General features: G+C 39.9%; 1 protein-coding gene across 2 annotated transcripts in view; it reads right to left on the reverse strand.

Moving 5' to 3' along the window:
• znf598 (zinc finger protein 598) overlaps positions 1-24,175 on the reverse strand; it is a 39,134-nt gene extending 14,959 nt beyond the window's left edge. For both annotated transcript variants that reach the window (XM_041206522.1, XM_041206523.1), the window contains exons 1-9: positions 23,930-24,175; positions 15,778-15,890; positions 13,673-13,802; positions 12,095-12,306; positions 10,926-11,143; positions 8,839-8,941; positions 6,440-6,624; positions 3,507-3,585; positions 1,961-2,703 (exon numbers count right to left, since the gene is read on the reverse strand). In XM_041206522.1, coding sequence (XP_041062456.1) covers positions 1,961-2,703; positions 3,507-3,585; positions 6,440-6,624; positions 8,839-8,941; positions 10,926-11,143; positions 12,095-12,306; positions 13,673-13,802; positions 15,778-15,890; positions 23,930-24,145 — 1,999 coding nt within the window. In that variant the 5' untranslated portion in view covers positions 24,146-24,175. The remainder of the gene's footprint in view (positions 1-1,960; positions 2,704-3,506; positions 3,586-6,439; positions 6,625-8,838; positions 8,942-10,925; positions 11,144-12,094; positions 12,307-13,672; positions 13,803-15,777; positions 15,891-23,929) is intronic.
• Positions 24,176-24,394: the final 219 nt, after the last annotated feature.

Genomic DNA, 24,394 nt, shown 5'->3' on the forward strand with positions numbered 1-24,394 from the left:
ACTCTGATTGGTGGAGGCACTGCCATAGAGAATGCACCAGGGAACAATTAACCACTAAACTTTTGTTTAAATTCAAAACAGGCAAATCAACTGATTGGTCAAGGCATTGCCATAGGTAATGAACCAGAGAATGGTTGTCCCCCAAGCTTTTGTTTAGTTGAAAAAGGCGCAATGCTTAGACATGTTCCTTTTGTTTGCAAAGGACGAAGCCATGTGTGTGAACATACGTAGCTTGTAGCATGCATAAGGTGAGCCACACCTAAAGCCCAGCTGAATCTTAAATTGGTTGTTAGTGCAATTCTGAGCACAACTGGGATTCTTTAGCAAGTGTTGGCCAATCGCAGGATCACATCTAATGTTGCAAGCTTGGCCTGGTTGAGTACAGTCAGCACTTTTGAAATTTGGTATTCTTGCTTCTAACCTGATAAGTTCAAGACAAAAAAGTTTCAACACCATGTCTTTTTTCAGAAATACAGAAGAAAAGGTCTTGTGGAAAGTTATTAACATCATTCTAAGCCAACTGAACACATTTAAATCCTTTGCTAGAAATTAGCAAATCTACCAATTCTTTAAAAATAATGTTCATGTATAGAAACAATAGCAGAGAGAGACTGATAAAGGAGTAAATAAAAAATAGATGTGCTAAAAACTCTTCTCTATCTGGGGTTAGAGCAAAACAAAAAATATTTCAGGTCCCAAGGCCAGAACACCTGCTCTGCTCTAATGCAGCGTCTGGTACATACAGCACATTTATATCAATAATTTAAAACTCAAGATCAAAAACACAATTTCTAAATTTGAATGGGGAGGGAGGGATGGTGGGGCTACTCAGTGCTGATCAGAACTCCAACAGATTACAGGAGGACATTAATAAACTTGTAGCATGGGCATAATTAGCAAATGAAGCTCAACACAGATCTGAGGTGGTATATTTTGGTAGGAAGAACAGGAAAGTCACTTATTATTAGGGTGCGTAGAGGAACAAAGGGAACTCAAGAGTACAAATACACCAAATATCAAAAGATTATGCGACAGGTTAGCAAGGCCATAAAAGAAAGAAAAACAAACAAGCATTAAGTTTTAATTCCATGGGGATAGAATTGAAATGTAGGGAAAGCATGCTAAATCATGGTTAGACCACATGAATGCATGCAATTCTGGTTGCCATAGAAAGAATGCAGAAAAGATATGCAAGGATGACAGTAGAAATGCATGGGTACACATATTCAAGAAAGGATGAATAGGCTGGGTCTCTTTTCTTCTGAAAAAAGTTTGAGGTGTGACCCGATCTTGAAAGGTTTGGATAAACTGGATACAGAGAGAATATTTCTTCTTGTGGGGAACACTATAAACTAGAAGTCATCAATATAAGATAGTCACCAAGAAATCCAACTGGGTAAAAAATTTTCTTCCAAATTCCCCAAGTGTGCTGAGAATGTAACACGCGTTACCACAGGAAGAGGTTGAAGTGAATAGTGTAGGTGCATTTAAGGTGAAGCTAGACAAGTATAAGGAGATGGGAATAGAGGGTTATAATGATAGATTTAGTTGAGGAAAGATGGAAAGAGGCTCAAGTGGAGCATAAACATCAGAACTGACTGGTTGGGGCAAATAGCTTGTTTGTGTGCATATACCTATGCAACCCTATATATTGTCACCCGCAGGTTCAGTTTTACTATCACATATCAATTCTATAGCTACATGCCTGACCAGCATATCCCCAGAAAAGGTCATCATTGGCAGTGGCTTTCATTTTATAATACAGGGAACAGATGTGATAATTCAAGAACACTAGCCATTTTCTCACAAGCTCTGTTTATCGCAAGCTAAAAACGATGCCCGAGAATAACCATTTTAGGCACACCAAAAATGATCATTTCAACTCCAATACGTTTACAAGTTTACTTACATACTAGAATTTCTCAATATAGTACAGCACGATCATTCCTCGAATTCTTACCTGGAGGTGGCTTTTTTGGTAAAACTGGATTGCCTAGAGCAGGAAAATCTTCTTCTGGTAAAGGACTTGGACTATCTTCAGGTTTTTTAAAACCTGGTGGTTCCTTTAGTGTACATACACTTGCACTTTCAGTGCATAGTTTGTCAGTGTGACCATTCAACACACTGGTGACTGGTATACTTTGTTTAATTTCTGGAACATTCTCTTTTTGAGCTTTATTTATTACAGTATCACTATCTGGAGCTGACGATGAATTTTGCTTTTCACCACCTATCTTTTTCTTTTTACCAACTTTAGAGACAGTCTGTGCTGAAGTAGTTAACAAAGAAGAAATATCCAACATTGTTGGTGCACTTCTGAACTCCTGAGCTGTCAATCCGCCATCATCATCCTCTTCCTCCTCATCAGATTTTAAAGCGGCTTTATTTTTTGCTTTTGCTTTGGTACTATGAGTTGGTAAAGATTTTTTAACAGCTTGATTAGAATTGCTGCTGCTGGAATGGATAGTTTTCAAAACACTTTTGCCAGGAACGCTAGTCCATGCAGATCCAGATGTAGACATTGACGGCTTTTGCTGTTTAATTTTAGACACAAGTGCAGGAAAGTCCTCCTCTTGAAAAGTGGTCTTTTTCTTGGTTGCAGAAGTATAAGTTGGAGTAAGGCCTGTAGTAGTTGCATGTGCTGAAGCAGATAAGCTGGGAAACTCCTCTTCATTTAAGCGAACAGGAACCAAATGATTAGAACTGCCAAAAAGAAAGAACATTTGTCAGATATATACTTAGAAAAAGCTACATAGCCTGATTCCTTTAGCTCATGCTGCCAAAGTGTTACTCATATCTCAGAAGAGTTAACTGATTTGAAGGGCTTAAATATGATATTGGAGTATGTCAATGGTTTTATGCTACAAAGTATAATGAGGAGGAGACTACACCATGAAAATATGGAAATGAAACATAGCACACCATAATGGAGTCAGCACTGTTCACAGAAGTAATATTCTCCGCACGTCTACTCTATATAGTTTCATTTCCAACAATATAGACAGGGATCAACCCCCATGCGAGGCAATCAACTTCTAATCAGTAACGTTATCAAGAGATAAACTGGCCAACTTAAAAACCCAGATTACATAGTTGACAAATCATATGTACCTCTACATATTCAACTTTTATTTGAAAACTGAATAAAAAGCATGTCCCTTTATCATACGTTTTAAAAAAAGAAACTCCCACTCTGTACCATCTTACCTCTTGAAATTCCAAAACAATTTTGCATGGCATTATTGCTGAACTACAGCAGAAATGTCATCACCAAACACGCATTTTTAAAAATTCTTTCATGGGATGTGGGCATCGCTGGCTAGGCCAGCATTTATTGCCCATTCCTAATTACCCTTGAGAAGGTGGTGGTAAACCACAGTATTTAACACGAACTAATTTAAAATCAGAATAAAGCCATTGTGGAATCTTCACAGAAGAAGTGTGAATTATATACAACTATTTAAAAAATGAATTTTGCAAATTGCAGAAAAACTTCAGTTATGTACCTTGGGTTAGGTGGAGCAGTTGCACCCAGAACTTGGAAATTCTCTTGCTTTGAAGAACCTTTAACAGCCTCTTTGGTACCTTTAAATAAAGACAAATTTAATTTACTCCCACACCGCTACGGTTACGCAATAAACTTCATTTGAAATAAATCGAACAATGATTGAAACTTAAGAAAAATTACTTGGCGTACTTTTCAGAAATTTCACAAGCCATGTTTGCGACCAAAAATTGTATTATACAATGTTACTTAACAGTGTAAAGTCAATTCTTTTTCAAATTAAAAATGCGCCTCAAGGTTGGGAAATTCAAATCAGATGAAATAAAGCCTCTACCACCTTGGATTTAATTCCACAAGTCAGGTACAGCATACTTCAGAAGCAAAATAAAACCTCCTCCACAATGGAATACATCCCTACTACAGTACCCACCCATTTTCTGATAACCAATGACAGACATAGCAAGACTTTTGTTTAGTGTCAACTCATAAGCAATTCTGTGAAATCTACACGCACTCAGCAGAAAACTTCAGGACTGCACAAACTTGCTGTACCCAGGAACCTTATAGCTAGCAGAGGGGAACTCTTCCATTTAAATCCAAATCCTCCAGCGTACAATGTCCATTCATTTTATTTCTAAGTGCATAAGCGTCACTAGACGTAAGGAATGAAATCTATAGATGAAAACACTTCTCTTCCCCCCACTAGGAGTGCTACAAGTATTACACCAGTCATTTTAGTGAGTCACCAAAAAAATACAAATCGAGTGTAAACTTCATCTCATTTTTCAAACAAGAGTCAAGTTTTTCAAGTAGGACATGGGACGGCCAGGAGTATCTCAATAATTGCAGACAAACTCCTAAACAGAAAACCACTGGACCACAATTACAGAGAGGGAGAGAAAGGAAATATACTGTTAGTTCAAGACATGGAGACATTTAAACCACTTAATAAAAGTTGGAAAGGAAAAGCATTGGTGCAGAAACCCAATTCTCCTGCCCTTCTGGAAGAAGCCCAAGGTGCACAGCATCAATACTGGGTCACCCAGTCAGAACACGCCACTCTGCTGACATAGACAGGTTCACTACTGGCACTCTTCTCAATGCACATGTTAGCAATCCCACAACAACAACAGAGAAAAAAGATGGCTCTGGCTGGGTGCCATCTTCCACCACCGTGCACCACACCACCGCGCGCCCCCCCCCCCCCCCCCCCAAATACAGCAAAAAAAAAAAGAACATGACAGTGGTAGCTTTCTGTCTCAGAAGATGAGGGTTTGCATTGTAATGGTCAACTCTTAAGCATCACTTGGTGTGGTTCTGGAGCCCACGCAGCATGGCAGTCTCTGTCACACTTGCTGGAGGAAGACAGTGGGCCCCTTCGGTAGAAACATAAAACTTGCATAAAGCTATTGTCGCCCACCTGATCCTCCTACGTTTGTTCTTTCTCTTTTATCTTAGGTGTCTAATTCAATTTAGCCTCCCTTCACTGTACGCTCTTCCATCCCAAGGTGTATCCATTCAAGAACATTCAGAACTAGCCAGGGAACTCCGGCTGTGGCCAGAGCAATATTTCATACAGGCTCATCAACACTTCCAGGGCTGATATACTCCGTCCCTAGCAATATACTTAACAAGCTTATTTATTTTCTTTACTGCTATAGCAATGAACTAATAGTGTCAGTCATCTTTCAGCAAGTAACCATCTTGTTTATTAGGTTGTACCCCAACTGTCAATTTCCTTTCCCCAATATCATTACTTTGCACTATTCCACATGAATAAGACCAGTGCCAGCTAGTTTTTTACCAGATCTCCCTGTAATTTGCCTCATTTTCATTTCATTTGTAACCTCAATCAAGTTAGTATCAGCAAACTTAAACCTGTCCCCAACCCCATTTTGACACATTAAAGAATGACCAAGACCAATTGCCAAGGCTTCTTCCATGCTAATGCAGTTTCACAAACAGGTATTTTTTTATGTTCTGCAAGTTAATCACCTTTCTGCTGACTTCAGAAACTATTATTCCATAATTTTGATTTTCACATGGTGCATTATCAAAAATGTTCATAAAATATAATATCCATGAAGTTTGCCCTGCCTAACAATTCTATTATTACATTAAAGAGTTCTACCAAATTTGTCAATCACAACTTTCTTTCCATAAAATCTTGTTTTTGTGTTAGGTTTTTTTTAAAAACGGGATACAGGCGCTGCTGGCTAGACCAATGTTTATTGCCCATTCCTAAATGCCCTTGTGAAGGTGGTAGTGAGCCACCTTCTTGAACTGTTCCAGTCCATGTGGTGTAGTTACACCCACAGTGCTGTTAAGGAGGAGTTCAAGGATTTTGACCCAGTGATAGTAAATGAACAGCTATATAGTTCCAAGTAAGGATGGTGTGTGGTTTGGAGGGAAACGTGCAGGTGGTGGTGCTCCCATGCAGCCTCCGTCCTCCTTAGTTGCAGAGGTGGTGAGTTTGGAAAGTGCTGTGGAAGGAACCTTGGTGAGCTGCTACAGTGCAAATTGCATATGGTACACATTACTGCCACTGTGCATCGGTGGTGGAAGGGGTACCAATCACATAGGCTGCTCTTTGGATGCTGTTGAGTTTCTTGACTGTTGTAGAAGCTGCATTAATTCAGGCAAGTGGAGCTTATTCCATCACACTGCTGACTTGTGCCTTGTAGATTGTGAACAGGCTTTGGGAAGTCAGGAGACGAGTTACTTGCTGCAGAATTCCCACCTTCTGACCTGTCATTATTGCCAAGTTCCTCATTATCGAAGTCAGTATACCTTGCTTCAGGATAGCCCCAGTGAATATCCGGCTCACCAATAGTGGCAAAATCTGTACATGGTACTTGTTACGTAAAACCAGAAATGCTATCTTAAAATTCTCGTCATTGTCCTACAGTAAGTAAGAGCAAAACTAATACAAACCTACAGTTTCACTAGATGTTCTAACCATATTCTTAGTATTAGATGTATCGTCCACCTCCTTTTCACTCTGGCTACTTTTACCATCATCGGTTTCTTTCTTTGATGCAGCTTGCTTCTTTTCCTCTTGCCTTCGTGCTGCTATAGATGCCCGAACAGCTGCAGCAACATCCCGATCTTCCTCCTCTCTACAAACCAAAGCACCATCATTTAGTTACAAAGCAGATGCATTAATTATGTCAAAATAGTTGTAACAACCAAGCCCTTCAACTGGGTTTTAAAACAATTTGCATTTCATGGGGAACAATGCAACTAACCATTTAGTGAGTCATCCTCATGGTTATGACTTGATTTATCCCATTTGAGATCAGTTGGTATGCTAAAAGTTTCTCTAAGTTTTATCTGAGATTACTGGTTCTCATCAATTAAAGCATTTTCATGGAACTCTCAATTCTGCCACCACCAATTTTATTTTCAATGATAAGGCATTAAGATTGCTTCAGCTCTCCACAAACTCAGGCCATTAACCATTCAAAATTGTTCACTACTGGTCTGCCAAAACCCATCTTGCAGGTTGAATTAATGCCTTAGTGGGCATACATGAATGAGGGTGGCACAGAAAAGATACCATCCATTTCTGATTACCAATCCAATTTCAATCCTGACCATGGGAAGGATCCCCCACTTGACAATAGAAAAAAATGTAAAGCTGGAAGTTACAGTTCGCAGCACTTATACTGGGTTTAAAGGGAAACAATGCAGTGACCAAACAGCGAATAATGCTTGAGTCTAGAGAGGGTATCCCAGTGTTCTCACCAGAGATCTATACACCTGTACTTTGCAGTGAAGCAGCAATGGTCTCACAAGGACAAGCATTTGGACCCACAGAGGAAGGGATATGGGAGAGTGGAACAACTGAGCTATTTGATGATGATTTAGAAGTAAAAGTGAAAGAGATCCAGGGTGAGAGAGTGAACACCACTAACAATAGCTGGCTAAGTAAAAGATCTGAGTCAACACTTCACAATTTGGGTAATTTATTCAAGAAGCTTAGCAAAGCAGTTAACAATTGAGTAAACACCTAATCCTGCCCAAAATATTAGTTGTTAGAATGAGATGTGAATAATGGTATTCAGAGGTTACAGCATGATTATTGAAAAACAGTTGGTCCAGTATCACAAGATTGGTGCAAAAATCACATCAAAAGAATGAAAAACTAAAGACTTCACTCCATATGCTAGCTTCACTAAATAGGCAATTGGAAGTAAATACTCAAATGCACAGAAGCATATAAAAAGGTCAGCTTACATGCAAACAGAAAATAGGAGTGGGTCATTTGGCCCTTTAAGCCTGCTCCACCATTCAATATCATGGCTGATCCTCGATCTCAATGCCATACTCTCACTCTCCCCATACCCCTTGGTGCTTTTGGTGTCTAGTAATCTATTTCCTTCTTAAGTATATTCAGTGACTTGGCCTCCACAGCCTTCTGTGGTAAAGAATTCTACAGGTTCAGCACCATCTGTGAAGAAATTTCTCATCTTAGTCCTGAATGGCCTACCCCATATCCTGAGATTTTGACCCTTGTTCTAGATCCCCCCACCGCCACGCCCCCCCAGCAACCAGTGGAAACATCCTCCCTGCAACCAGACTGTCCAGCCGAGTCAGAATTTTATACATTTCAATGAGACCCCTTCTCTTCTAAACTCCAGTGAATTACAGGCCTAGTCGAACTGATCACTCCTCATACGACAATCCTGCCATCCCAGGAATCAGTCTGGTGAACCTTCGCTGCAATATCTTGAAGGCAAGTATATCCTTTCTTAGGTAAGGAGGCCAAAACTGCACACACTACTCCTGGTGTGGTCTCACCAAGGCCCTGTACAGCTGCAGTAAGACAACCTTGCTCCTGTACTCAAACTCTCTTGCAATGAAGGTCAACACACCATTTGCTTTCTTAACTGCTTGCTGCACCTGTATGCTTGCTTTCAGTGACTGGTGTACAAGGACACCCAGGTCCCTTTGCACATCAACATTTCCCAATCTATCACTATTTAAATAATACTCTGCCATTCTATTTTTCCTACCAAAGTGGATAATTTCACACTTAACCTTGTTTTACTGCATCTGCCATGTATTTGCGCACTCACTCAACTTGTCTAAATCGTCTTGAAGCCTTGCATCCTCCTAACCACTCACATTCCCACCTAGTTTGTGCATCAGCAAACTTGAAATATTAATTTGGTTCCTTCATCTAAATCATTGGTATATATTGTGAATACTGAAGGTATTCAGAAGACAGCAACAATTTGAAATGAGCGCAATAAATTACATGGTTACTGAGATCTTCATAAAGAATATTTTGATCACAAATGGTTTCTTGTCATTATACACCACATTACCGATTATATTTCCATCTGCCTCTGCGGTTTTGTCCTCCTCGACTTTGGCCCCCTCTTCTATTAAATCTATCCACTTCTTCGTAATCATCTCCACTCACCATGCCTGCAATAAAAGACGAAATGTAATTCTGTATAAATGTGAATACCCAAAATTCAAAATTCAAACAAAGAGTCATTCCATAACTTAAGAAAAGTTACTTCAGGTCAAAGTAGAGGTTAACAGCCTAAAAATTGTTGCACCAATGCATCTTGCAGTGAGTGCCATGAGTTAAGTATTTTATCCCATCCTCCAGGTCATAATTTTGAAGTACAAGTTACTAGAAACATGAGCCTATAATGGCACGGAGACATCAACGAGATGACTGGGACCACATGAAAGTCGGGTCCAAAGGTCTATCTCCTGAACTAATAAAATTTCAGGATAGAGAAAGAAACAAGACCATAATGACAGAAGGAAATAGGGTGAATTAAAAGTGACATTATTTATAGAAAGAGAAAGAGAGAGCAATGGCTAATGAATTGACTCGGTGGGGGGGGGGGGGGGGGGGGGGGGAGAGAGAGAGAGAGAGAGAGAGAGAGAGAGAGAGAGAGAGAGAGAAAGTGACAGGAAAAGAAAAATAACAAAAATGTTTAGTTACTTCCTGCAATTACAATTTACAATACTACCTGCAGGAGTGATACTCCAGTTTCATTGTTCCCTTTCTGGGTTTCCAAGGGCGAGTGGCATGTCAGGACCATAAATCACATCATTAGTAGCTATACAAATTACCAGCCTCAAATGGTTGCAATGAGATTCATTTGTAGTAATGGTGAAAATCCAGAAACTCTGACACAAAAAGGTAATTGTATCCCCCCCCCCACCGCAGTTTTGTTGAGGTGTGGTGCAAGTCACCTAGTGATTTATGGAAAATTAGAACACATGGTGTCTCTCTTCTCTGCCAAAAATTGCTGGGTTTTTGCACACTAATAATGGCAGATGTCATGAACATGCCATTAATTTTCTAGCAATTTCTGGGCCAATGTTAGCTCACACTTTAGAGACAGCTGAACAGAGAGACTGTTCACAAAAGACCTGTAGGTTTTACACCATCCTCCAAGCATTGGAATGCAGCTGTGACAGCTACAAAGGTCAGAATTTAACCTGTAGAATGCAAAATTGCAGGTGCAAGGAAACAAAAGGGGCACGAGAGATTTCAGAGCCTATAAACAGCTTCCAAATACAAATCCATGTGGTAAATGATGAATCTATGCAAGACATTGTTTAAACCGCAGCTGGTTAAGCTGGAGTTGGGGGTACTTTTGTACTCTTTAGGGCACTCCATTACACAAAGATCACGAAGCATGGCAAAAGTCTAATTCAGATTCACTGGGCAATACCAGGAATGATGTCCTGAGACTCTCAATAAAACTAGAGTTGCATTAAATGGGAGGAGGGGAATTTAAGTAGAGGTTTAACAACTATAAATTCTGAAAGGATCCTGAGAGTGTAGAGGAAAATTATTTCCAGTGGTTGACAAATTGGGAAAAGGGGCATTAGCTCAGCTGAGTGCCGGAAGCGTAAATAGGCGGATTAGAAGCTTCTCCTCCCCAACACAAGAGTTACCTGAATGTGAAGCATTTTGCCAAAAATAGCTAATAAAGACAGTCAATGCAATTTAAGAGGAAATTAGATCAAACATTTTTCAAAAAGTATTGATAGGTACAAGGAAAGAGCGAGAAAAGGGGGGTAGATGGCCCCTGTGGTGAATCTACCACCAGCACAGGCATGATGGCCAAATGGTCTTCACATGCACCAAAATTTCTACAATTTTCTAAATTTCTGGGGTGCTTCAGTTCCTTTCTCAGGGCTAAAAATGCAACTGGGCAACTATAGAGCAAAGTGAAGAGTAAGGCGGCAGTTAACTTTCATGGCTGCTTCTGAAATTGAGACGACTCAGTATTTCCCATACATCTGGCTATAAATTGCATTCCCCAATTAAAGCTGAAGCGCCATTCTAACATTCTATGTATCTATCTCTTGAACTTCACCTTACATATGAAAGTATTAAAGTACAAGGTACAGTTCATACTGAGGTCAACACAATTACCTTCATTTCGCCTTTGGTGCCGAGGAGCATAGTTAAACTGCAGATCTATCTGTCTATTCTGTCGGGCCTCTGCTCTGCTTTTGCTATGAAAGGCAGCTTTATGTGCTTTGTAATCAATTTCTGAGCGAAAAGCATGAGTAAACTGCTCAGCGTTACAACGCCCTTCCTCACATAGATAATGCTTCTCACGGAAATGATCACGAAGATAATCATAATCGCTGCAATAAAAGAAAGAGTAAGTCTCAATTTTAGTAAAATGTTTCCAATAACTCAAATATTAAACACTAAAGTCATACAGATCAGATATGTCCCATTCTTATTCAGCATGGTGATAGCAAAGGGTTCCACAATTAGCCTCCTGGAACTGGGGGATGAAATGTAATGTGGGAAAAGCAAAACTAGCCAGGGGTTCTGCCACTGATTGCTAACCAGAGACCTGTATTGGAAAAGTTCCTTACATAAGGACAGGTTTCAACTTTAGTCGCAATGTCCCTCTGCTCCACCAATCCTGTTCACACTTTACTTAAGTCAATCTTCGGTAAAGAAAGGGAGAAAATTAGAAGTAAAATTAAAGTTTGTAACTTCAAGATTTGAAGTGTGATGGAATATTGTGTCTACTACAACTGATCGATAGCAATAGATCTAAGTCATGATGTGATGTTACTTTTTGATTACAACAGCCTGATAAATTTAGATTTCAATACGGAGGATTTCAGCTTGATAGGAGATGATTTATTTTTGATTTTTTGCACTCCAGGTCAACATCAAACACATTGTGTTCTGGGTAGAAGTTCTGGGTAGAAGAACAGCAATTTTGAATAGGCATTTATTAATGTCATTTCTATTTCCCACTGGTCACCTTTACAGTCCTTGAAATAGGATGCCAAGCTAGAGACAGTTTTGTGCTGGGACTGTCTATCTGCTATTAACTGGATGAAAACTATGCAAATTTATTTTATTTAGGACACTTACATCCTGATGTGAATTTTAACCCAGAGTACAAAAGGTAAAGTTAATGCATCACCAAGTCCATTGCTGCTTCCATAATTTATAACAGAGTTTCTTTGTTAGCTCACTTGTTTATAAACTGGTTCAATGTTACTCTCCATTATGCATTTATGGCTGTTGTGGAACAGCTTCCAAAACCAGAAAGTTTTTCTCCTACTTACCTATAATATTCTTGAGCACCATCTGAATCACAGAAGTGACAGAAATAGTGGTCCCTTCTTAAATGTTTTAGTAATTCATCATTATCCAAGTAGCGGTCATCACAGAATTTACATAAAGGATGCCCACGATGTGAAGTATCGTCCGGGTCACCATGGATTCGATGACGTGCAAGATCCTTACGGCTGTACCATTTACGTTCATAGGTAAAAATCTGAAAAGGAACAAAAACATTTAACATTTAATTGCAATGGTCTAATTTTGTTTTACAACGTAGCATGTGAAGGTGCTGTTAAACAGGTTTAAAGTAACAAAACAGGCTTGAAAGAGAAGGCTATCCAAAAACAGATTTATTCTCAAATAGCTTAATTTTAACATTTGTGAAGAAAGTGTCAAAATGAATTGTGTGCTCCACTGCAACTATAGGCAAGAACATTTGTGCAGCACAAGTCACAAAACAAATCAGATCTTTGAATTTCAGGTCAATAAAATGCCAAAAAACTTAAAAGTGCCAACACAGTCAAAGCTATGCTTGGATTGTCAAAACATTCAATGAGACAATGATTTGATAGTTTTAAAAATAAAACCCTCGAGAAGGTAGTGGTGAGCTGCCTTCTTGAGCTGCTGCAGTCCATATGGCGCAGGTACACCCACAGTTTGTTAGGAAGGGAGTTACAGGATTCTGACCCAATGACAATGAAGAAATGGTGATGTAGTTCCAAGTCAGAATGGTATGTGACTTGGAGGGGGACTTACAGCTAGTGGTGCTCCCATGTACCTGCTGTCCCAGGTAAGAATTGTGGGTTTGTAAAGTGCCTACAAGGAGCCCTGGCAGGTTGCTGCAGTGCATCTTGTAGATGCTGCCATTATGTATTGGTGTTTGAGGGACTGAATGCTGAAGGTGATGGATGGGGTGCCAATCAAAAGGGCTGCTTTGTCCTAGATGGCATCAAGCTTCTTGAGTGCTTTTGGAGCTGCACTCATCCAGGTAAGTGGAGTATTCCATCACACTCCTGACATGTGCCTTGTAGATGGTGGACAGGCTTTGGGAGTCAGGTGAGTCACTCACCACAGAACATTGCTTGTCAAAAATATCCAGAGTATTTAATAATGTAATTATATTTTTGATGACTAAAAATAAAGCTTGGAGTTGGTTTCCATCACAAGACAAATTCCTGAAGTTTCTCCCATATTCAAGTTGAACATTTGGAACCAGAAGGAAGATGAACCCAGTTAAGCAAGGTTTTAGAATATATAAAAACTAAATGTTTCATTTTACAATTTTGGATAATGACACTTAGTAGCTTTATTTGAAAAATAAATTGTTATAACATTGCAGTATGAAGGCTGAAAAATAATACTCAATATAATAAGTAATTACAAAGCATGCTATAGCCCAGACCGGCTAACTGGGTAGAAGTTAGCTTTCAAAAATATATTAGGTTTTTTGTTTGGCAAACTGATACCTATTGAATAAAATACAATATACACAAAAAGAAATATGACCGATACATAGGCTCACACAACTGATTAACATTACTAGAGAACTAATTTCTCAAACAGGAGAGCAGATAGCTTACCTGGAGGTGTCTTACACAAAGCTTACAGCTGAACATCTCGTGTTGCTTCCTCATGTGATGCTCTAGGTCCTCAAAAGTATTAAATGGTCTTGACTCAGCACATACTGGGCAGTCATGTTGCAGAAGTTTCCTAATGGAAATTATAGATAAAAAAGGAATCAAAGTATTAAACCTCAAAGGGAGTTTATAATTTAGTATTATTTCTGTTTCCTGAAATACGCATACAAGTTCAGCATTAAGTTACAAATCAGTAGCAATGCCTAGGCACTAAGCTTTGGTTATGCCCTCCCCAAATCCCTCTGTCTCTTTTTCCTCCTTTAAGGTACTTCTTCAAAACCTACTTCTTTGACGAAGCTTTTGGTCATTTGCTCTAATATGATCTTATGTGGATGTGTCAAATTTTGCTTTAAAGTACACCTGTGTAGGGTTTTGGGGCATTCAATTACATTAAATGCACATAGGTTGTTGTTGTAGATCCTATAACGCATACATGCTAAATGAATCCCGAAGTTGAATATAATGCTCTCAAAATAGCAAACCTGTAACATATTCATTCAGCATTGAGATACATTACAATCACAATTATACAAGTACAATATTCAGGTGTGAACTTGGGGAAGTGCTTTTTGTTTCTTTTTAATGACTTAGCTTTGAAATCCTGCATTGACTTCCTAATTCGGTAAAAAAGCCCACAAGTTGCAATGCATTTTGTTTTATATCTAAAGTCTTAAGCATCTTACATCTAGTCTTTATGGTCCTTTTACAGCACATGGGTGAGGGTACTGTTTCAAGGTGGAAAATAACAGTAATAACATACCTAGCGCATTTAGGTTGCAGAGAATTAGATTTTGAGAGTTACCCATTTTCATGAATTTAATGATCACCAAAAAGGCAGGTTTGGAGTTTTTCTCCTTACCAGAAACTTTGGTGGAAGTCGAGTCCACAATTGTCTTTAAAAAGTGGAAGTAAATAAATATTTGGAAAATAAATTTCAAAATATGTAGAGAAAGAAGAAGGAAACTAATAACTTTCAAACAGCCAGCCCACTGGAATTCAGAGATTACAAATCACAGAAACTTGCGCATAAAGCATGCAATTAAGACTAATGGTACATTTGTCTTTATTGCCAGGGGGCTGGAGTAAGGTCATCTTGCTACAATTATATGGCTTTGGCCAGATCACATCTAGAATATTGTGTTCAGTTTTGATCTCCTTACCCAAGGATAGCTATAATTGCCTTCAAGGAGGTGCAACAAAGGTTCAATAGATTGATTCCTAGGATAAGGGGGGCTATCCTACAAGAAAAGATAGAGTAGAATGGTCCTATACTCTCTGGAATTTGGAAGAACAGAGTGATTGACGTAAAAAATATAGACGCATTTAAGGGAAAGCTAGACAAGCAAATGAAGAATGAAATGCATGGTTACGATAATATATTTAAGCTGGGAGGCGGCTCGAGTGGAGCATAAACACCAGCATGGACTGGCTGGGCTGAAAGGCCTGTTTCTGTTGTTATTTACCACCATTATTTCATTGAAACTGACAGCAACTTCTGTAGACTGCATATGGGCTGGTATATTAAATTATGAGTATCATTGTTTGCCTAAAAATTCATAGGGCACACTTTTCTATTCGAGTCATACGGACGCAAAACGTTAATTATGTGTCTCTCTCCCCAGATGCTGTCAGACCCGCTGAATTTTTCCAGCGATTTTTGTTGGGCACACTTTTCTATTCCTGGCCAGACTAGATTTGTCCAGGTGTGGGGCATAGGAATTGGACAGCACAGGCTGTAAATCATTAAGACAATCATGCAATTTTCTGTCCATTTTACATTGTACTGAAAAATCCCTCATGTACAGTTCTTCCCTGCCCCGATCAATTTTCCCCTGTATGTGATCCAATATGCCCAGGAACAAGAAAATGTCCAAGCATCTAAACTGGAGGTAAAAATCCACATGGCTTCCTTTTAACTTCCCTCATGGTTCTTCAAAGTTAGTAAAGCAAGGTCTCTATACAGATATAAAGTGAGCCTAAGATTTGAACTGTTTGTGTGTTGTCCCGAGTGTTAACACTCCATATTTTGAATAAAGAGGGCAAGATACCTGAACTGGGCGTGAATCCTCCCATCGGCAATATAAATATCAAATTTCTTTTCATGGTGGAACTGATGAGTTGCAATTGTTGAAAATGGGGCAACTTTCTTTATAAACACAACCTGTATGGAACAAATGGAAATATGTATTCATATTTGCAAAATTTACAAGTATCCACAAGGGCTAAGATTTTACAAGAAAAATAATGGTAAGGCTGTCAGCAATCACCATTATTAGAATAAATCGAACAACTTTCGGTGACCACACATGCAATTACACTCAAAGCAGGAATTGCTTCCTGCTTTGCCCCACTCCTCCAGGAGTTTCACTACATTGATATCTTGCTTAGAGTCAGTATTCAAGTAAGTGAAAGGGCATAAAGTTAAGACAATTGAGTGATAAATGCTCACCAATCACACCAGAAAAAAATTTAGAGCTTGCCCATTCAAGTATAAGTGAATTTTTAGCAGCTTGATAAGCCTTAATTGGTGCCGAACAACTTCCCTAGTACTGAAACTTTAAAAATGTGGGATCTCATTCCTTCAGATTTTAATTAATTTTTTAAAAAAACAATTTTACTTTCCACTCTATTTTATTTTCTGTACCTGGTTTGCCATTTAACTTACAAATTCTACGATACACTGTTTGGTTCAGACTCTGCTTTTCTCAGTAAGGATTCTTCAATCGATTGGTTAAGATACATTGTCTTGGCTCACAGATAAACCTATTTGTTTAAGTTAACAGAATACGAGCACCAGGTTTGTAAACTTCGTAAGTAAATAACTGCTTATTGAAAAAATTGTCTTTAGCCAGTGGCAAAAGAAAGAAATGTGAACTAATTTCTAACTCTATAGCTTAGACTCTCCTATATACACAAAGACACATAAGACACACAAAAACATGGATTTTTAGGGTAAGATAAAACAGTTCAATAGCACCAACTCCGGAGCACAGGATTCGATGGGTTGGTTTTGATCGAGGTCTTCCAAATTCCTTTCAGTTCTTTGCTGATGACACGAGGTGGTCTTCCCAGCACTTTGTGTGTGGTTCACTGGTTCAGCACTTGCTTTTCAATGTCTCTAACGGTGATTTTCCCCTTTGCCTCTTGACAGGGGCTTTTAGAGAGAGGTTCTAGCGATATGGGCAGAAAAAGCCAGCTAGCTATTATTGTAGAATTACTGGAATCTTACACACAGGAGCAAGAGGTTTTTGGTTGTTTTCCTTTCAGGATAGGAGCTATTCAACTGCACTGTTCTCACAAACCCTGGTCACCTGGTCAGGAGCCAATTAAAACATTGTTGACAGGCAGTTCCCCATTAGAGTGGACTCCTCCTCAGCGCCATCCTGTCTTTCATGACACACATTGTTCCAGGATATCAACATTGTATATATCCCTCACACTGTTCCAGTGGACATGTCCTTTAAACTGCAGCCATTATAATTTTAATCTACAGTCCAACAGAAATAAAAAAGATATGTTCTCTATATGCCTCCATGCTTAAGAGATGAATCGTCATTTCAAAAATGCATTTAATCACAAAGTACGTGACACATGGACAACAAAACACAGACCGACTTCCATTCATTCTTCCTCCCCCTTATACAATCTTCAACATTTCTTAACCCTTTAACTTATTTAAGTATTTTACACCCGGGACAATGAATCTACAATCACATTATCTTTACTGGCAATGTGAACAATCTTTATATTGAATGCTTGAAACAATAGACTCCATCTAAACAATCTTGCATTTCGAATTTTAAACTTTTCAATAAACGGCAATGGGTTATGGTCAGTATAGATTAGCGTTTCTTTGTTATCATGTCAAACAAACTTCAAAGAATTGAAGAGACAACAATGCTAGAGTTTCTTTTTCTACTCTAGAGTACTTCCTCTGATATTGATTTAGTTTCTTGGAAAAGTACCCCATTGGCTTCTCTATCCCCAATTTATCATCTTGTAATAGGACTGTAGCTACCCCCCAAGTCGCGAGCATCAATTACCATTTTAAAAGGTTTGGTAAAGTCAGGGATGGCCAACACTAGTTCATTTATTCAGATTGCCATCAGCTTTTCAAAGGCTGCTTGGCATTCTGCTGGCCATACCACATTTGCCTATTTTCTTAAATTGGTAAGAGGTGCAGCTATTGTGCTGAAGTTAGGCACAAACTTCCAATAAAACCCACACATTCCCAAAAACTTCATGATTTCTCGTTTAGTTTTAGGAATGGGGAATTCTATTAGAGCATTAACTTTTGCTATTCTTAGCAACACTTGCCCTTGTCCTACGATCTGACCTAGGTAAGTTACCCTTGCTTTTATGACAAAGCCAGGCAATTGCAATTGCTTAAACAGGTCCTCTAATTGCTTTAGATGTTCTTCCTATGTGTTACTATATATTACGACTTCGTCTAAATAAACCACACATTTATATGAATCAAGTCGTAGCTGATGTACAAGTCCCTGAAATGTAGCTGGGGCATTTATAAACCCAAATGGCATGTCTCGACATTGATACAACCCACTTGGTGTAACGAAGACAGGTATTTCTTTAGGCCTTGATGTTAATGGCACTTGCCAGTACTCCTTCAATAGATTAATTTTTAGAAAGAAATGGGGCACTGCTAAGCCTATCGATGCGATCTTCTAACTGAGGAAGTGGTACAAATCTGTCCTTCTTACTGCATTCACTTTCCAGTAGTGTATACAAAATCTAGTTGAACCATCCGGCTTAGGAACCAGCACTACCAGTAAACACTAGCTGCTTTGGCGAGGCTCAATCAATTGATTTGCCAGCAAATATTGGATCTCTGTTTCTAATGGAGCTTATTTCTCTGGGCTCAACCGATGAGGTTGTTTTTATGGCAAAGTCTCCTCCATTCACATAGCTAAAGTAGCACATCCAGATGCATCCTTACAAATTCCCTTATATTTCCTAAGCAACCTAATTAGATCCTCCTGTGGTCCTTCTCTAAATATGAGAACACACTGTCTAACTGTCCCAGTATTTTTGTATTGGCTAGTCGAATTGCAGGAGGTTCGCTCTGCACTGGCTCCTTCTCTTTCCACCTTACACTTAGTGTCTCTGTCATCCTCTATTACTCCTACCACCTTTCCAATCACCTTCTCTGCTTCAATTTGTTTGTGTGACACAACCATTTCTTCTTCCAATGCTCAGGAGTATCAATCAGATAAGTCAATTTGCTAACCCGCCTAACTACCTGGTAGGGGCCACCAAATTTCGCTTTCAGGGGTTCACCCTACGAAGGTGATCATACCAATACTTCATCTCCCATTTGGAATGTTCTAGTTGTAGCAGGTTTGTCTGCCCATTCTTTCATTTTTGCTTGGCAAATTTTTAAGTGCTCTCATGCTACTTTACATGCTCCCGCGAGTCTTTCTAGAAACATGGACATGTAATCCAACATAGAGGATTTGTCTTTCTGCTTTAGAAACTTTCCTTAAATCACTTTTAATGGACCTTTTATTTCAGGACCATAGATCAATTCAAATGGACTAAATCCAGTAGATTCACTCGGAGAATCTCTGATAGAAAATAGTAAGAAATCTAATCCTTTGGGTATTTATGGCAATAGGTCTTAACCATGGTTTTGAGATTCTGTTGGTATACCTCTAAAGCTCCCTGTGTCTGTGGCGATAGGCAGTAGACTTTATTTGTTCAATGCCCAAATCGCTGATTATGTCCTGGAAAATTTTACTCATGAATTTAGAGCCTTGGTCAGATTGTAATTCAGTTGGTAGGCCATAACGGATAAAAAAAGAGTTTTTTCCACTACTATCTTAGCTGTAATTGTCCTTAAAGGAATAGCTTCTGGAAATCGGGTTGTCATGTCCAAGATTGTAAAGATACACTGATGTCCTGCTTTTGTTTTGGGTAATGGTCTTACACAATTTAATACCCGACTGAATGGTTCTTCAAAAGCTGTTGTGTGTATTAAAGGTGCTGGTTTGATTACACATTGAGGTTTATCTACTATCTGACACGTATGACACGTTTTACAAAATTGCACTAAGTCCCTATGAAGTCTTGGCCACGTAAAATGTCTGTTTATTGATGCTTGGACTTTCCATATTCCTACATGTCCTGCCATAGAGATTTCATTTGCTATTCACAAAATCTCCTTACAATATTTGGGCGATACCACTTTCTGACAAACAACCGTCCATTCCTCATCCACAGGTCTGTGAGGGTGGCCCTACTTCCTCAACAGAACTCAGTTTTTAATGTAATAGCACTCCGGAACTCCTTCCACCTCAGCTTCAGTGTGAGCTGTGCTAACTTGTTTAACTCTGGATCTGATTGCTGAGCCTCAATTAATGAAGACATGCCAAACACTAATTCAAATGAAGCTTAAGCTACTCTTAACATCTGTTCATGGTATTACTTTGACCTCTGGTGATGGACTATGTTTAGCCATTGCTCTAGTCACCACACATGATGGAAAAATACCAGGAACTGGTTCTCATAACTCCTCCGTCTCTTTAGCCTCTCTTGGACTTTCCGTAATTACGGGCAAAGCTATGACCTTCACTCCTGTCAAATCATTCCCCAGGAGTAAATCAATTCCATCCACGGGTAAGTTCTTAACCACTCCTACAACCACCGATACAGACAACAAATCATATTCCAATTGCACTTTGTACAATGGAACCAGCAGGGCACAGGAGCTACCGAGCAAAAGAGTTTGGGTAGCTCCTATGTCCCTTAATATAGTTATGGGTTTAGCTGCATCATTTGACGAAAAAGAGGTTATCTTTCCTTTAGACAAAAAAGTCTTTATAACTCACATCTACCTTATTCACTTCACCTGCATTCACAGCAGTAGTTACCTCCAGGCCCTTATTTGTAGTTAAAAGCTACAATTTGATCCAGGGCATTTTCTTTTGAGTTCCCTTTTCGGACTCACTCTTATGAACTCCAATAAGTTCTATGGGCTTCCCTTAGAACTTCCAACATTCTGAATGAATGTGCCCCACTTTATTACAATGGAAACATTTAAGTCTTCGAGTGTCACTTCCACCCTCAGTGATCTGGGCAGGAGATCTCAAGGTATTCCCAGCTATCCATTCTTTACCCTGGCTACTTACCTTCCTTTCACTCTCCCACTTTCTAACCTTTTCAAATTTAAGGGAGTGATGGAAAAAATGGTTAAGTTTTACGCATCAGCTTATAATCATCAGCCATTATTGCTGCCTGTCTAACAGTTGCAACCCTTTGGTCTTCAACATTATTACAGAAGGTAGGGTGTTTTTAACTTCTAAGAGAATGGTCTCTCGGACAACTTAAGGTAGTTTCAACTCATAATGCTCGTATCCACTTATCAAAACAACTTTGCTTAATCCTTTCAAATTCAATACAAGTGTGCCCAGGCCGTTCCCTTAAATTTTGAAACTTTTGTCTATATGCTTCAAGGGCCAACTCATATGCACTCAAAATGGCCTTTTTCACCACATCATAATTCTTAGACACCTCATCTGACAGTGAAGCATAAATTTCCTGTGCTCTACCTGTCAATTTGCTCTGCATGGGCAATATCCAGTTTTCCTTTGGCCAATTCATCTGTTTGGCTAGCTTCTCAAATGAAATAAAGAAGGCTTCAACATCTCTTTCCTCAAACCTTGGAAGAGCTTGTACAAATTTAAACATCTCCCCACTGGGTTCTGATCTGAAAATAAGTCCTGCTTCACCTACTGGTGTCTCTTTTTTAACTGCCAGTATTCCAAGCTGCAATTCCCACTCTCTTTTTCCTGCCTGTCTAACCTCGCCATTTCTATCTCTCTTTGAAATGCTCTCTTTCCTTTTTCTTTCTCGGCCGCCTCTAGTTCCAATTTTTTTTCTTTATTTACAACTGAATTTGAGCCCATTCCAATGTCTCTCAGGTATTATTTCCAATTTCAAATGCTGTGCCATCTCTTCAATTGTCTCTGCCTTCCTAGATTTAGTAGGCAATCCTACTCTTAATTTACTTGCTAATTCGATTAACCTGGCTTTTAGGGTCCCTTGTAAAATTGTCAGGGACATCTCTTCCACTTGCAGGAAAGCTTTAGCAGTTTCCAGTGCCATCTTATTTTTGATAGTTCAAACTTGGTGTTTCCTTTTAGTTTTTATTACTTCCTAAATCTATACCCAAATCATTGTTGTCTTTTGCTCCAAAATATCCCAGACCAGAAGTCCCAAACTTTGTCACAACTCACCGGGGATAGCGCGCTGCAATATCAAGCCCCTCTGCTCCCTGAGCCGTGATAAAATGTGAAAGTTTGATCAACCCACCTAATTGTTTAATTTAGGTTAACAGAATCCGAGCACCAGATTTGTAAACTTAGTAAGTAAATAACGGTTTATTGGAACAAACTGTCTTTAACGAGTAGCAAAATAAAGAAATATGAACTGATTTCTAACACTATAATCTAAACTCTACCTCTTTTTAAATCCCTAATCACACACATAGAAGACACATAAAATCCATGTTTTATCCTGATAAAACAGTTCAATAGCACCAATTCCACAGTACAGGATTCAATGGGTTAATTTTGATTGTGTCTTCCAAATTCCTTTCAGTTCTTTGTTGACAACACGAGGTGGTCTTCCCAGCAATTTCAGTCTGTCGTTCACTGGTTGAGCACTTGCTTTTCAATATCTCTAATGGTGATTTTTCCCCTTTGCCTCTTGACAGGGGTTTTCAGAGAAAGAGTAGGTTATAGAAATATGGGCAGAAAAAGTCAGCTAGCTATTATTGTAGAATGACTGTAATCTTACATACACAGAAGCAAGAGGTTTTAGGACTTTTTCCTTTCAGACAAGGAGATATTCTGCTGCACTGCTCTCACACAAACCTTGATAAGGAGCCAATTAAAACATTGTTGTCAGGTAGTTCCCCCATCAGACCGGACTCCTCCTCGGCACCATCCAGTCTTTCATGGCACTCTGTTCTTGGACAGCAACATTGCATATACCCCTCACACTGTTCCAGTAGGCATGTCCTTCAAGCTGCAGCCATTCTAATTTTAATCCGCAGTCCAACAGAAATAAAAAGATATGTTCTTTACAATATCATCGTTTTTCTGTGTTCACAAAGGCCCCAGATCCCAGAGGAGGGCACGGCGCTCTTTTGGTTTTCTAACCACTGCAAGTTCCAATGAAAAACCCCATAGAAAGTCCATCAGCAAATATAAGTGTAATGAGCTGCGTATTCACCATTGACTGCAAAACTTGGACTGGGATATTAGCATAACCACCCAAAAATTCAGACACTTTGGCTATTAAACCTCAAAGGACAACTATGATTTCTGAATTAACATAGGTACAGTTATGACAATAACTAGAAATTCAAAGCAACATCATAAAAGTTAGATCAGTGCTTTTTTTGACTGAATTGTAACAAAGAGCCCCACCCAAAACATCTTCCAGATCGATTACCCTGTTATATAGTTCCAACTTCCCGTGATTTCAATCCTGCTGCAACATGCACTGCGATGTTGATTTCCTCTTGATTACAGTTGCAGTAATGAGAAACAGAAAGTGCATTTTGAAAGCCCAGAGTGCTTTTTAATCCTGGTTGATATGACACTGCACTTGGGCAATATTGAATCATTGCCAAGCTAACTTCCACACGCCCTGTAAAAAGCTACAGGGTCAAAGTAACAAGTCACAGGTAAAGCACGTCACACACGGCCTGAGTTAAGAGCCAGACAGTACCAGAAGCAGGCAATCTCAGTCCAAAACAACCATCCTAGCCCTAGGAGAAACTCCTATTCCCCTTTGGGGGAGGGTTTCACTGCCTCCTCCCTACAGTGCGGCACCGCCTTTGGAAACACTGACAGCACAAAGGGAGTGGTCTCCATTTAGAGAAGTGCCTGACTGAAGTTAGCAACAATTACCACTCAAAGATGGAGACTTCAATGGACTGAGTTGGCTCAGACGGCTCAGGCCCCGGAAGGTGGGGGGAGGAAGAGGGGGAAAGGGGCCCGGCCAGCGGCTCAGGGCTGGGGGTGATGTGCGCCTCCTCCTCCTCCTCCTCCCGGTAACATCCGAGGACTCTGGCCTCGCCTCCTGCCCACACAAAGTGCAGTAAACTCGGAGGCCTATCGATCCCTCCCACAGGCCGAAGCCTTCTCTCTCTCTCTCTTCCCCAGGGTTTACCTGGTCGAGTTCCAGCCGGCACACGGCGCAGTACCGCTGGCCGCACAGGGCCCGCATTTTGGTGGAGCAGCGGTAACACACCGGGTGGTCGCACTTGCCCACAGCGAAAATCTCCAGCTCCTGGCAGCATAGCACGCAGCTCTTATCGGCCCCCGGGCCTGCGCGGCCGCTCCCTCCCTCCTTAACGGTGACGGTGGTGTTGCTGCTAGAAGCCATGCCGCTTCCCTCTCTCTCTCTGTCTGTCTGTCTCTGTCTGGAGGCTCCGCCCCCTCTCCCCGCGGCCACTGACGTCACCACACCCGCACGCGTCGGAACTGACGTCACGCAACTTATGACCACAGTGCGCGCTCGGTGGGGAACGGTTGAAATTTAAACCAAATGTCCATTAGAGTGGGGAGTGCGGGGAGGTAAATGATTCTGAGGGAGAGGAGAGGAGATGAGGGGCTTCGTGATCACTGTCGGTCA

This window comes from Carcharodon carcharias, chromosome 15 (genome assembly GCF_017639515.1).
Source record: "Carcharodon carcharias isolate sCarCar2 chromosome 15, sCarCar2.pri, whole genome shotgun sequence".
NCBI lineage: Eukaryota > Metazoa > Chordata > Chondrichthyes > Lamniformes > Lamnidae > Carcharodon > Carcharodon carcharias.